The sequence below is a fragment of the Vanellus vanellus genome, assembly GCF_965231255.1.
Source record: "Vanellus vanellus genome assembly, chromosome: 7".
NCBI lineage: Eukaryota > Metazoa > Chordata > Aves > Charadriiformes > Charadriidae > Vanellus > Vanellus vanellus.
The window spans coordinates 9,977,226-9,992,559 of NC_138912.1; the positions used below are offsets into that span (position 1 = coordinate 9,977,226).

The following is a 15,334-nucleotide window of genomic DNA, read 5'->3' on the forward strand; positions in this document are numbered from 1 at the left end:
GAAGGAGAAAAAGACTTCTCCCTTTCAGAGAAAGCAACGTTGTTTTGCTGGCTCAATTGTCCCTAGGTCCACAGGCTTCATTGCTGTTTAGAGGGATTCACATATGGACAAAAGTAATTCCCCCCCCTCAGATTACAGCAGCATTAGAGCCCAGCATTGCAGCTAGGGATGCCAAAGTGAAGAAGCCTTTGGCTTCCTCATTTCTTGGCATTTCATAGGACACATTTCAGCTTTAATCTCAGTTCAGATCTGTCATATAACCCACCTCTGCTCAGATCTCTCTTGTCAATTGCTCTGAAATAGTTCTATGCCTGCTTGACAACAACTGTCCACAGACATGTTGCAGCCTTGTCTAAATAGGTACCTGAGATGATATTTGGGAGAAAAGAGAACACCGTTGTGCCACCATTGATCTGAGCACATCCCACTGCTAACCCTAGTCTGCCAAGCCATCTTCTTTCTCCATGTCCCCTACGTGCCTGCACACATGGAGTGTTTGACGTGGCTCCCCATCTTTCAGGAGCTTAACAAGAGCAAGTTAATTTTACTTCTGAGTGAGCTTGGTCTAGACTCCTGAACTAGGTTTTCACAGCCTTGATAAGTGTATGGGGAAGAGAGAAAGAAAAGCCCTGTGAGATGACAGCTACCCTTCATGTGTGCAGGAAATTTCTACCTTTTGTTCTGCCAGCTGGAATATTTTCCCTGAAGAAAGGCAGAACCCCAAGCACTATGGATTGCTGCAATTGGCATGAACAACATCTGGCAGAAAATATCCCAGGCAGCAGCTCCACGCAGTCCAAATCAGGTGTGGTTCTTCCTGACAGTCTCCATCAAGCATAACTTCCCTGAAGTCCATGGAGACACCTGCACACAAGCTCTCGTGGTAGGATCCCCTCCAGCTTTTACAGTGGAGAGGTCAATAACTTTTACCAGACTTTGACTCATGCTTAAACCAGAAGAGCAAGTGTAATGCAACCAAAGAGAAGTCATAGCGAAGATTTAGACAAATATTAGACATTAAAGACTTTACTGATGCCAAAAGGTAAGTGTAACTACAATAATATTAATGAAGTAATGTACAGCTGCTTAGTGTCAGTATTTGGGGAAAAAAAAAGCATTTGGTGGATAAAAGAGATGATCAGGATCGTGCTTCTGCACAAGGTATTCAGCAAATCATTGTAATTATTTATAGAGTTTGTTTATACTTATAAATTTACACGCGATTCCTTCTCTGTTTCACAGGAAGTAAAAGTGCTAAAGTGACAGGATATAAGGCCAGAGAAGCAGGACCATACCGGTTGAAAGCCACAGCATGGTACTTGAGAACTTTAGCCAAAGGTGATAATCTCCCGAGCAGTCAGACTGCCTATTAATACAGCATGAATATGCAGGGACAAAAACATTAAACCATGTAATCCACAGTATGGTCCTCTGCACTGAAGGATAGGGTGTCAGCCACATAAAAAAAGAGGAAAGACTCAAACAGGATGAGCTTGACCCTCAAGGCTTGTCACACCTGAGTCATCGCTAATAATAATCATCAGTAATAGTAAGCAGGGAAAAAGCAAGGAATACATGGGTACACAGGTAGTTGGCTGTTATTTTATTGGCTTCAAGAAACTCCACCAGTACGCAAATCAGTACGCAAGTATTTGCTCTAGCTGAGCGTAGTGGCAAACATCTAGACTTCGGCACCAACACTGGCAATATTAGTTCCTCACGCTAAGCAGAGTCTGAGTAATTCCCAGTTTGATTAAACTCCAGAAAACAACTGCTTGTTTGAAAAAAAGAGTACCCCAAAGTAGGTACTTCCTACTGCAAGAGGAAGGGGACAAACAGGAAGAACTTGTATTCCTCTGGCATTAGTATTTGTCCCATTGCCACTTGCCCGGCAATTGCCATGGGGTTGGCCAGTGGTCCTGGGATTCCAGAGCATCCTTATCATGGCCAGGAGGGGAAGGAAGGGACAAGCAGGGGATGTAAAGGCTCTGGGGCCTGCAGACAGGAATCACAGGTATCTGACATGTTGATCTTTCAAATCATCTTTAATTAGTTTGTTTAACTGGTATTATCCTTAATTAGTCTTGCTGAGTTCAGAATGACAACTCGCCTGCTTCAAGACAGAGGCACACTTCAAAAGTTTGCAAGATCAGGGCCTACCCTGCGAGATCTTGAAAGCTGGAGCCAAGAAGTAGCTGGAAAGAGCTCTGAGGGAAGTATTCCTACATAACAGATATATTTATTTAACCTGTTTTTTCTCCGGTCATGGAAGACTGCTATCTGCTTGCTGGATCTGATGGCTCAGGCATTTGGCTTGCCTGTCTTTTTGTGTGGTAGTAATGTAGTGGCAAGAGATGCGATGTGCTCCAGCTTCAGCTTCCTTCAGCAGCAATAGCTCTTTATCTACGCTTGTTCTCGTATGGAAGGTTGCCATGCGGCAAAAGTCACTTTCTGCTTCCACCCGACATGCAGATCCTCTGAGAGGTGTCACCCCTGTCAAGCACAGCCTGGGAGGGTGGGGGGCAGGAGGGGCACGCAGGGACCCGATGAGTGGCAGGACAGTGCCCTTCCAGCCCGGCTGCTCGCTTTCCTTGTGAGCCAAAAGAGCCTGCTTAGGCTTATTTTCAGAAAACGCAAGGAGGCCCATATGATGGAGGCTTGGGGTTTTTTCTACATACACGGCACTAACATTTCCCCAGGCTGCCTTGGACCACAGATGTCAATGGTCTGGGGGCTGACTGGCCCCAAAATTGGGAAATACATATTCTGTGAGCCTTTCACTGGCTTTGTCCAACTGCCCTCTCCTTGCTGACACCACGACCCAGCTGTCGCACAGAAACAATGATTCTCCCCCTGCCACCTTACTCAGATGGACATGTGGAAATGACCATTTGTGAGTACTCCAGGGTCTTTAGATGCAGGTTGATGGCCAAGAGCTCGGCTTGCGGAGCAGAGTCAATGTGCAAGGGGCTGTGTGGTTTGGGGAATCCACCTATCAGCCCCGCAGCTCTCTGCAAGAAACAGTTCGTTTCCATTGCGGGCCACACCACCATCTTCCTGTCCACACTTCAAAACCTAAGCCAGGCCCAAGCTCCCTTTTGCCCAGACCCCAAAGCCTGTGAGTCCTGTGAGGGTCAAGGCTGTGGGATGAGGATTAACCTCATGACCTTGTGTGACCCTGGTGTCACTCTCGGCTTTCTCGTCCTAAACAACATGACCTTGTGTGACCCTGGTGTCACTCTCGTCCTTCAGCGGAAGGAGGACTAGATCGTCACACAGACAGCCAGTGGATATAGCTCTGGTGCACGATGCAGAGCTGATTTCCTGTTCCTTATTTTTCAGCTGCCAAGGAAAGATGTTGATTTTCCAGGTAATGGTGGTATCTCTTGGTGGTCCCTCTCTCCACAGGGACTGTGGAGCTGCCTGGCCTGGTCAGCCCCTAGCCTCTCCTTTTGCCAGAAGGGCCTTGTGATAGGCAGATATGGCTCCCTTGGCCCCACACTGATGGCTTAATCTTAATTCTCAAGAGAAAACTTCCTCTATAATCCTTGTGTACCTTGTTTATTGTAACCTTTGATGTTTTCATCATTGATATAAACATTCATTTCCTGCAGTGTCTCCAAAACATTGGTCTCGGGCCAGGTTGTCACCTGTGCCTTATAGTGAGGTCAGACTGGATGCCCACTTCCCCATTTGTTATTACTTGAGCACGTTGGGGACGCTCACTCTGTCTACAGTGGTGGAAGTCAGGCAAGAAAAGCATCACTGGAACCTGAGGGCAGGGACACCTTCCTGGGAGATCTGCTCTATCCAGGAGGCAGCTCCTACCAGGAAGCCTTAATGAAGCCACTGGAAAGGGAGAGTGCAAACCCACTGGCTCGGGACCAGCAGCTGCCCTGGGAAGGTGGAAGGAGAACCCGACTTTCCAGCCTGCCAGCCCAGAGCAGGGCAGGAGGTGGGGCGCTGACCAACTCCTGCCTGGGGTCTTGGCACCGGGACCACACGCAGCTCTCCCGGGATGACCAAGGCCTGTCTCTGAATGTGCCCAAATCCCCGCTGCAGCCAAACACCGCCCCAAACACAGGGAGCAGGCAGGGCACCCCGGCCCTGGGCACGGCGCTGGGGAGCGGCAAGGGGCCCCGGCAGCCACCCCACGGCCTCAGCCAGGCGCCCCAGGCACTCTCCTCCTCTTCCTCCTCCTCCTCCTCCTCCTCCTCCTCCTCCTCCTCCTGTCACCGGCCCTAACCCTCCTCTTTTCCCAGGGGACCGGCAGCCGCAGGGCTCCCACGCCGACGGGGAGGATCCGCGCCGCGCCGTTGCGGGACGAGGCGCGGGGCCAGTGCCCGCTCCCCGATCTCCATCCCGGGACCCCGGACGCCGTTCCCCGTTCCCCATCCCGGAGCCCCGATCCCGGCCAGCTCCGCGGCTCCGGGGCGGGGCGGGGGGGGGGAAGGGGGCGGAGCGGCCCGGCCCGGCCGGGGCAGCCGCCGCCGCAATAAGAAGCTACAGGAGCGCGGTGGCGGAGCGCAGCGGAGGCAGCGCCGTGTCCCGGAGCCCCTCGGGAGCCGGCGGGGTGCGCGTCCCCATCCCCGCTGCAGCCCTCATGGATAAATACAAAGGTGAGACGGGGACCCACGCGTGTCCATGTTCCGTGGGGACCGCTGCCCTGCCCTGCTCGCGGGGGGGGGGGGGGGGGGGGGGCACGGACATCAGGGATGGCGCTGGTGGGGAAGGGTCTGTGAGGGGCGGCAGACCCACTGACACGCGGGCGCGGCGGCGTGCTGTCCCCACGCGTGGGAAAGCGCGGCGGCGAGGGGCTGCGGCGGGCTGGGGGCCAGGGGCTGGCTCCGGAGGCGGTGTTTCCCGAGAGTCAGCTCCGGAGAAGGGAAACCCCGCGAGTGGGGCGCGGGCGCAGTTTGGGGAGGGGGTGCGTGGGTGGGTGGGGGGTGGGGTGGTTGTCCGGCTCCGGAAAGGAGGAGGTCAGCAAGTGGGGAGAGCAGCCAGCTCCGGGGAGGGGGGATTGGAGCGAGGGGAGGCGATCCCCGCGAGTGGGGCCAGGCATCGGGAATCCCCGCGAGTGGGGCCGTGGGGAGCTTGGGGCCGGCGGGGAAGCGGTGCCCGCGAGTGGGGCCGGGGAAGGTGCGGGGCTGTGAAGCCCTCCTGTACCTGCCCCGGGCGCTGGGCAGCGAGCGAGGGAGGGAGGAGGGGGGGAGACCTCTCGTTTTGCACCATCTGCGGATCCGGCCCTTTTTTTTTTGCTACTTAAAAGCAGCGTCTCCTTTCGTTTTCTGCTGCCGCTGAATTTGGCTAACGTTGCCTGCTTCATCTTTCTTCCTAAATTACCCATCTGCATGGACTTCCCACCCTCCCGGGCTTAACAGGCGTGACATTGAGTGTCCTGGTTTCGAAGTGCAAATAGGTTTGGTGGTTGGGGAGAGGGGAGGTGGGCAGTCTCTCTCCGGCACATCCCGTCTGGGCTGGTGGTCACCCACGGCCCATTTATTTCCCCACGATCGATGGCTCTGGCGCTTCCTGTGGGATGATGCGGCTTGGTCATTATTGCCCCAAACGGCTCGTCTCAGGTCTATAGTGCTGTGGGCAGCTCTTGGAAACTTCTCAAACTTCAGCGCTCCTTGCCAGCTGAGGAGGGAGGAGGTGGGGTGCCCAGGCATGGGACAGTCGGTGGAGTGTGGGTGCAATTTCTGCTCCTGATAGTGTGTAGGAGTCTCCCCTGGAGGAGGTGGACCCCACACTTGTGTAGCACAGAATATGTCTGCAGTAAATTTTACCTGTTGAGAGGAAAGGTGGCTCTCCTTGTAACTGCTGTCCTCCTTGTGGAGCTTGAAGATTTAAGCAGGGATGGTGGTACTAAACAAATATATTCCTGCCTGACCCCATTTGGACTTGTTGCTGTCAAACTGGCAAGGCTTGGTTAGGTCTCGGCAGATGCAGTCAAGCTAATAGCCTTTGTTTCCCTAATCCTTCTTTGGTAGGGACTTTATATGTCAAGGTATCATATTGTGGGAAGTTAATTTTTGCCAAGACTGTGTTTTTTGTTGGGTTTTATTTTGACTATGCAAGTACTTTAGTATTCTGATAGGGCTGCCACTGTGCTGCCTGTTGCATTTTGATTGTTTTTCTCCTTACAACCAATACTTTACAGGCCTGATAAGCACAATAGTAACATACTGCAAAAGTGATGTTAAAGATTATATTACAAGTCAAATATTGTGTAGTTTGTGGTTTGTTTCTTTTTTGTTTAATTTTTTTTCTGGCAAGGTCTGTACAATTCCATTCAGTTCCAGTGGCAAAGCAGTAGCTTCATTAAGATTCAGCTATGTTTTGTATATTGTCTTTTTAAATATGCACACTACTCCCTCAGAGCAGCGGGGATGTGTTTTGCACATGTGTAATGAATAGCAAGCGCAACTGATTGCGGAGCCTTGCCAGTCCTTTTTGTGTTACTGGTAACGAATGTGCACACGTGGGAGTGGGTGTGCATTAATGAGGGTACGGAGACATCTCCAGCTCTGCAGGGCAGCCGCAGGTGATGGCAACAGCTCATTTAGTGGGTGGGAGGTGTCCCCAGTGTGATGGGATGGCTGGAGTCACCTGGGGATGGTGAGGCAGGTGGAGAGGAAGGGCTGGGCTGGGCTGGGGGGGGAACATGTGGGAGTTGGGAACCCTGAGGAGCAGGTGGAGAAAACGGGCAAGTAAGCTGTTACTAATAAGCCCGGGGGACATGAGTGTGTTCTGGTGGGGATATCTTGTTGCTGCCATGCTGGTATGGAGAGTCTTCATCCTTGCCACTAGCCAGGGAGAGCGCTTGTGCAGGGAAATCCTGTAATGATAGAGATGGAGGGACTCAAAGAGGGCTGTTGAGCAATGAACTGGTGTTCTGGGAGGAGGAATATGACTACAAGATCTTTCCTATTACTTAAGAAGTGAAGGTTGCAAGCATCAGCGAACAGAAACGTTTCTTTCCTTTAAACACAGCAGGGATGTGCTTTAATCCAAGCTCTAACCTGGCAGGCACGAGAAGTGTCCCTCCTGTTTCAAAGGCAGGGCGAAGCTGTCACAGGAGTCTGGTCGGGAGGTGGGTGCGAGCAGGGGAGGCCACGGCTGGTGGCCTGCAGGATGGCACCTGTGCAGCGGGAAGAGCTCAGACTGTTGGGACTCGCATGGTGGGAAGTGAGGGAGGGATTGTGAAACTCTCCTGGGAATGGGTTTCCTTTCCCAGCCTCTGCAAATGGGGATGCAAGGGCAGCTACATAGGCTCTTGACTTTTGTTAGGCTATTAAAGCTCTGAAGGATGATCTTGGTGTGTGGCAGGGTGGGTTTTGTTTTTTTTCTGCCTGGCCACAGTAAAGAGTGTCATCTTCTATTGGTGAAGATGTTGTTTAAAAATCCACTTTCTCCCTGTGATTAAGGAAGTATGTGTGAGGCATAAAGACCAACTGACCCAACAGCCCAAGGGGCTCCTTGCCCTGCGTACAAGATGTGAATAGCTAGTCTGTGACCAGCCATCTCCAAACCCTGGGGGGGAAGAGGTGCTGAATGCACTGTTACTGGTGAGGAGTGTGTTGGTGGCGCCTTTCCTCATCCACCCATCCCTGTCCAGTCCTCTCAGACCAGCTCCTGGTCACCACAGTCACAGGTGACTCCCCTGTGATGTATCCCCACGTGTGTAGTCTAAGATGTCAAGTGATGTGAGCCTTGAGAGGTTTGTAAGATTATTATTGTGTTTTTAATGTGTTAGAGCTCTGTAATGGAAATCAGAGTGACTTGCAGCCCAGTTCTTCAAAGAAAGGTCTTTGGCATTCTTGTTTTATTGTGTTGAGCAAAGACACAAGCTTCACATTTCTTATCTGAAGGTCTCCCAGGGCTCTGCACAGCACTGTGAGTGTTTGTGGTGCTCTTCTAAGGAGATGAGCATTGTCTGTCTATGGAGGAGACATTGTCTTCTTAGCAGAAGCCAACAGTTTAGTGTTGATAAGGATTAAAGTGGTGACTTGGTAGACAGACAAGGTGTTTGCTTGCTCATTAACATGTTTCAGCTGGGAGGGGAAAGGGGCGTGGGTCTGTTTGGGACTTTGGCACCTGTTCTTTTTAACAAGTTCTTGCAAATACAAGGAGATACGCTTGGGATTGAGCCGCAAAGTGGAGACATGAATGAAAGGCGTGAGCCTGGGTAACAATCTGAGGCCCTTTATAAACTCTAGTTAACCAGCTGGAAATTGATTGATTCATATTAACATGATCTAGGCTCTATGCAAACATATGTGGTTTCTCCTCAGCTGAGCATCAACACAGCTGTTGTGTTTAGCTAATTGTCTTGGTGTAATTGGCAACTGGAGAAAGCAGGGCGATATGCTGCCCTGTACCAAATCCAATACAATTTTCAGCTGCTGGGCTGAGCCTTCTTTGAAATGCAGATGAGAATTAGTGTCCTGCATAGCCTCGTGGCATACACAGTAACTCTCACTGATGTGAGAGTAGTGAGTTTTGGAGATGTGAAGGGAGTCTTGGGGAATAGGCAGCAGGAGTGCAGTCATTTACTCAGCAGGGATTTAGGAGGTGAAACCTTTTTCTGTGACTGAAACCACAGCCTGTCTCGATTATACATCTACTGTGTCCACCCTGCCAAGCCATCCTACTCACTGCCACCCATGCCAGTGTAATATTTCTGTCTTTTCTAGCACAGCTGCATTTCATATGTAAACAGGGCACCTGAGGATGCTCTGAGTTGTATTGGGTGCACGTGAGCCTCTCTGGTGCTCTCCAGACCAGGATGGCTCACTGCAGATGGGCATGAGGCTGTAGGGATGCTGGCTTCAGCCCTGTTTGATGGGGCTTGGTGGGGGTATGTGTTTCTGTAACTGCCAGGCCTGGGAACACTCCTTTTGCTACCCCCAAAATAGTCACTGGGGCTTGCTCCTTCTCCTGAGTGTAAGGGGCAGGGACCTGTGCAGTGGAGGCAGTACCCCTGTGGTCCTGCCACTCTGGGGTCTGTGCCCCATCTGTGTCAGTACCAAAATTGCCATGAGCCTGCTCCTAAAGCTGCCAGTGCTCAAAAGCTCTGAGCTTTTGGAGTGCTCCTGGCAAGGCACGAGCCCTTACTTTGCTCTTGTGGCGTTGACTAGTGTGTTGGGCAAGTCTCGCTCCTGTTCCTCCACACACCTTCGCTGCTGCCCGTAGCAGGCTCCGCGTGTGCCCGGCTGGGGAGCGGAGATGCCATGTGAATGAGGTTATTGTTCAGGGGTTTTCACTGATCGCTTTCATTGAACACCCACAGCCCAGGAACACAGGGAGTGTCTATGCAAAAATGCTTGTACTGCCTTTTTTTTTTTTTGGAGCATGGCTGGTTCTTTCAGCTCCCAGCAGCAGTGGTGGACTGGGAGCAAGCAAGCAACTGGGCAGCCCAGGCTTTGCACCAAAGCACTGCAGGCTTTTTAAATAGAAATTCTGGGCACCTGCTTAACTGAATAACCTGCTTAACTGAATACTTGCTCAACCACGTTTCCATCTCAACATACAGCACGTATAAAGGGATTCAGTCAAGTTATTTAGATCCTTAAGATTTTATGGCAAATCCCAAGCTCCCTGACTGGTAGCCAATGCCTTCTTTGTAACCATCCTGCCTGGATCAGGGGAAATTAGGGATGCTGTTCTCTTGAGAAGTCCCTGTAAACCCAAAATAATCTGCTGTACCTTCTGGAAAGGCAGGAGTCATCTGAGGCAGGGAAGCACATCTTCAGGCAATAGCAACCAGAGAGCCCCGAGCTGTAGGGGACATCTTGGGGAACCAAAAGTCAGAGGTGATTAAAGATGATGCAGAGCACGTGCACCTGGAACGTAGGTGTTCCTCGCTGCACAGGTCCAGACCCAGCAGGTAAATTGGGATCCTGCAGTCACACAGCCAGTTTGACAACCTGTGTGGTGGTGTTTACCTCGTCTTGGAAGTTGAGTCATTTGTGCTTTCCTCTTGGGTCAGCAGACAAGACAGACTGGTCCACTGTGCTGCAAGTGTCAGCGCAGCTCTGTGGGTCAGAGATGTCTCTGGCATGGCCTTGCCCCAAGGAGCTGCTGGTGCAGGTGCCGACACAGCCAGTTTCTGGGCTGGAACCGCTCATTTGGGTCTGGTTTGGGGGTGGATGGGGAAGTGTCAGCGAACAGGCAAGTTCCCTGGCAGTTGCTGGGAGAAGGTATTTTCACTGAGAGCTATGCTGCAATTTGAAGAAGAGGAGTTAAATTTGGGAACTTCTTGCTGTGTTACAGTACTGGGTAAAACCTGTGTGGACTGGAGGAATAACTAAAAGTTCACAAAAGAGAAATCTATTTAGAAGTGTTTAGCAGGAAGGTGTTGATCTCCTGGTACAGGAGTTATTTTTTCTTTTAACTAAATAAGAAAATTTACTTGAATCCAGGGAGCAGAGCTTTAGCAGGAAAATTTAAAAAAAAACAAAACCAAAAAACAACCAAAAAAACCCAAACCTCCAAAACAAACACAAGTTGCTAAGGGTGGCCAGAAGAGCTGAGCTCTTTGAGGAGCTGCAGCGGAGCAGTGCTGGCGCTGTGCCTGCATGTGCCCCTTCTGCGGGGCTGAAAGAGAGAGCAACCGGGGCCAAAACCACAGAGAGTAGTTAAACTTGTGGCTGGTGGGCCAGGATGGGCCTAGGAGCAGCTGTTGCTAAAGGAGGTGCGAGCGTGGTAATTCCTGCTGGCAGGAATTGGGTTTGGCTGGCCATTGCCCGGGATGGGGTGCAGCAGTGGGGGTCGCTTGTGGCAGCGCAGGATTTGTGGTGTGGCAGGATGCTGCAGAGAGGAGGCCTGGGAACTGTGCTGGTTTGGTCTAAAGTTCAAAAGATGAGGGTCAGGACTCACTAAAATAGTCTTTTTTTTTTTTTTTTTTCCCTTTTTCTCTTTTTTTCCTTCCCACTGACCTATTGCCTTCCTTCTTCGTGGGCAAAATTCCATAGAAAGCATGTCTGAGGATGGTTTGGTGTATGGCAACATTGTCTTCGGTTATAAACAGCTCTGTCTGGAAGTAACTATCTCAGAATTATGGGATCAGATTGAAACTCCCACGTAACATACGGACTTGGCCACTTGCAACTTAATAAAAGCCAGTATTTCCCCTCCTTGGGTGGACTGTGCTCTGTCTTGCAGAAAGGTTTTTCTTTCTTTTCCTTTTTTCCTTTGGATCTGTTTAGGATAAAAGTGTAGTGCAAGGCTTAGAAAAAAACTGGGAAATAGGGATCCACAAGCCTTAGCTGGCAGTTCAGCCTGTGGGCTTCTTATTTCTGAGTGTAGACATCTCCTCCTGAGGTAACCAGGAGCAGCAGCCGCCCCCAGGACAGGGGTGATGCATAGTGTTTTCCCGCTTGCTCTTGTCACTTAGGAGACTAAATCTTATTTTTAAAAATGTCTTTGGACTGCCAACCTCAATAATTAACGCATTTAGGCTCTCCAGAGTTGGCCCTGAATTTGGGGTGTAGCGGTGGGCAGCAAAGCGGTTGGGATGCTTTTTTGAAGGAGTTTTCATAACACTTTGGCAGCAGTGCTTTGAAAGAGGTGGGTCTGAGCCAGGAGATTCTTGCAGTTCATGCTCAAGTTGTGGCTTGAGCCCTTCCCTCTTGGACTGAGTTAGATGGGGAAGCGAGTTCAGGGCTGCTGTGAGGAGAGAATCTCCTTCCCAGAGCCTGCGTGTGCTCCGAGGCAGGTGGCGAGGGGAAGCCTGTGTGCAGGCTCCTGTGAGCCGAGATAAGGTATCTGCAAAGACATCTCCGATCCAAAGTTGCTCTGCAGATCTCATCATTGCTATTTATCGCTGCAAAGTATGACAACTATTAAGGCTTGGGAAGAAAGAGCTGGCTCGCAGAGAAGGTGAGTCGCACGAGGTTTTGCGATGTCACTAGTGGCTTTAGCTGAAAGTCTCTCCACAAGTGTGTGTGAAACGTGGAGCTTTCTTCTGCTGAGGAATGCAACCGAGCCAGCTGCAGCCCCACCGCCTTCCAATAGTGCTGTCGATTTGTCATTTCTGCGGAGTAAGCCAGTGCATGTGTCCAGTCAGTCACAGTGCCAAACAGCTCTGACTTCTGCTGGTCCCACTGTGAATGAGCTGAAATCAGTAGTTATGCAGAGATGCTCTTTGGCCTCTGCTGGTTACATGTATGCAGTCGCAGCAGTTAGGTGGCCACCATGTGTTGTGGCAAAATATCACAAATGTAGAAATTATGGGGCCACCTTTAAAAGCAGAGATGTGGCAAGCTCAGACTTCTGCAGCAGCCTGTGACAGCTGGAGGCCATCTGCCCCATCCATCCCATCAGTGGCTTCATCCCTGTGCCTTGGCTGGGGAGCATGTCCTCTCTCCTTTGTTTAATCTGGTGTCTTCAAGGATGTTTTCTGTTTTATTGCCGCCTCTAAAAATCTTCCTTGTAGTCTTGAATGGTGGGAACTTCTGCTCTTTTTATTGTCATATTTTTCAGACTTCTCCATCGCCCTGGGGCATACAGAGAGCTGGGATTGTAATGTACGGTTACACATCTGCTATAGGATTGCCTGATGCTGGCAGCTGCTGAAGTATGATAAAGCCCTGCTGGAGAAGGGAGCTGCTTAGACTAATTGGGCTCAATCTACAAAGCAGCTGAGATATTTCTACCTTGCTGTTGTTAGTTGGGCCGAGGGGTGGGATGTGCATCCATCTTGTCTAACCACAGCCAGGTTTTTGGTCCCCGTTAGGAATTCAGTACGTGTCCCCATGCTTGTGGGTGAAGGCAGCTCTTTTTGCTAAAAGAAAACGAGTCATACACGAAACTGTATGATTTAGGTCTGACTAGAGATGTGATGCAAAGGCAGGCAGGCAAGCCTGGCTGCTGCCTGTGGGCCAGGGGCCATCCTCCGCCTGAGGCCACAGAAGAGCAGGCTGCATGCCAAGCAAGGTGGCTGTCACTCTGCCATCTGCTGCTGCAGGGGTCTCGAGTCTATTGGGCAGCACGATGGCTATGTGCTTTTTCTCCTGAATTTTTTCAGGCCATGTGGGTGGTTTGCCTCATCTGGGGCATGTTGCCGTTGGTGCCTGGGGCTGTAAGTGCAACCTGTGCTGGGACTGCGGGCGCTTTGAGTTCAGCAGCCTCACCTGTGTCACCGAGAGATGGTCACAAGTACTCCAGAGCAGTGTGAAGTCACCAGTGAAATGTGCGTGTGACTGTTTTGGGTAGTTTTGTGCTCCCTGCTTACTTCTGCCTTGCCTCCCCAAGCAGCGGAGTTGAACACAGTTGTTGGTGACGCTCAGCCTATGTGCAGTCGTGTTATCTCTAAAAGCCAGTAACCTCTGGGACAAGTCATCTCTGCAGAGCAACTTCTCATGTGCTCTGCTTCCTTCACCTCACCAGTTCACCTGGCGATGCCGCCTTTGGCTGGTCTATGAGAGAGCTGCAGGAAAATGAGAGAAATAACTTCTCATGGTGGTCATAATCAACTGTTACTGGATTCTGTCTATAACTAATCATAACACTGAGGCGTTAATAATACAATCCCACCTCTGTACACCAAGCATACACATAGCTCTTCTGCTGACAAGGATCTGCCTTGTTGAAGGACCAGGGCTGTATGGGATAAGGAGCAACCCAAACGTTCTGAAGTTTACACTGAATATGCACTGACCATAATATGAAACCAAAAGGTCGTGTTTCTTCTTACTGATAAAAAATAGAAGTCAGTTATTGTACCATTTAGCAAAGCAACACTTGTAAATGATTTACTCTTGAGTTAAGCATGGTATTATTTATATAAACACAGGTTCTCATTACTGCTTCAACTTTATCCCATCTTCTCTTTTTCCAGTCATAGTACAGGATACGTACACATGTATCCATGCACAGTGTCTTTCAACTTTCTCTAACGAGCAATGCTAGCTGATGATATTATCTTGTTGCCTAGATGCCATGTCGGTTTAATTTGCTGCAGCTAGAGCTTTGAAATTGTTTCCCTAGTGAGATGATACTTCTTGGAAATTAGGTTGGCTTTCAGGTGCTGAAAGGAATTATTGGCTTGTTTGGTACTGGTTGTCCTAATGCAATACTGTACGGACCCTGTAACTCATTAGATCAACGCTTGCAAACGTGGCTTGGCTTATATCTGAGTCCGTGTGAACTCTAAGGCCTGGTTCTAGGAAAATTCCTCAGTTTTGTAAATCAGTCTTGAAGTGTATTTATTATGCTAACCTATACCCTTGATTTCTGGGATATTGAGTCGTAATTCTGTCTTTGATCCTGATCCACAGCTTTTGAGACACTGTTAATGCGGTCTGTCATCTGGGTGCTTGGATCATGGTAGCTAGTCACACTTTCAGCTCAGCAGGCTCTTGATTTAATCACCTGTATATGCCAAAATACCCATCAAACCTATTTAAATGCGTTACACTGCCTTATACTGAGCCAGCAGAAACTGGCAATATATGAAGCAGAACAGACCTGGGCGAGGATGCAGTTGCTCTAAGGCTGTGTCTGTTAGCACTCTGCACTAGTTGACTTCAGTGAACATAGTTTTCGAATCAGGTTGTTCAAACAGATGCTCTCTTTGACGATAGAAGAGGTCTATTTCTGGAAGTTGAAGTGGGAGTTGGCGGGGTGGGGAGAAGCGAAATGGCAATCAAAATTCCTGTACGTTATCCTAAAGGCTGATTTCCCACGTCTGGCTGAGAAGAGAAACAAATGCTTTCTAGACCCAGGAGGCTTAGCATTCCCCAAACCAGAATGATTTATTTTTAATTCTGATAGTTCAGTGGAGCTCTTAAACCAAAAGAGCAATGACAGTTTTATTACACCGCTCAGAAGTGAATGCAGCGAGTGTTGGGCAGTGCCCCAGCTGAAGGTCCTGGGATGCTGTGGGATGGGAGTACGGGTACGCCCACAGCCAGGCATCCTCACCGCCCGCGAGCCCAGCACAGCCGAGGCGCTGGGGCAGCACCCAGGGGCAAGGCTTGTCTCAGTCGAAATTCTGTAATAAATGGCATGGGATTTAACTTTTATGTTCCTTTGGACTGGCTACGTCAGCCTTCCTTCAATTCTTTAGCTTAAATAATGACGTCCCGCTAAGGCTATGTGCTGGGGTTTCTGCATTTGCTGGTGACAGCATTTCGGCTATGGAAAGTCTTTTATTCGTGTGGTGGTCAGTCACAAATCCCACAAGAACATCAAAGCCACGGGGACCAAAAGGAGCACAGCCAGGTGTCAAGCGAGCGCAGAGAACAGTACTTGTGTGAGAGGGTTTGAAGATCATATGTAGGGTGTGCTATCAGTGCTGTCCATGTAATAAAATGGAATATCCCTG

At 50.1% G+C, this 15,334-nt stretch overlaps 1 protein-coding gene across 1 annotated transcript in view; it reads left to right on the forward strand.

Moving 5' to 3' along the window:
• Positions 1-4,489: 4,489 nt before the first annotated feature.
• The window catches only part of AFAP1L2 (actin filament associated protein 1 like 2), a 71,499-nt gene continuing 60,654 nt past the window's right edge, over positions 4,490-15,334 (forward strand). Inside the window, exon 1 of the mRNA XM_082486741.1 lies at positions 4,490-4,619. Within this exon, the coding sequence (XP_082342867.1) occupies positions 4,604-4,619 (16 nt within the window). The 5' untranslated portion in view covers positions 4,490-4,603. The remainder of the gene's footprint in view (positions 4,620-15,334) is intronic.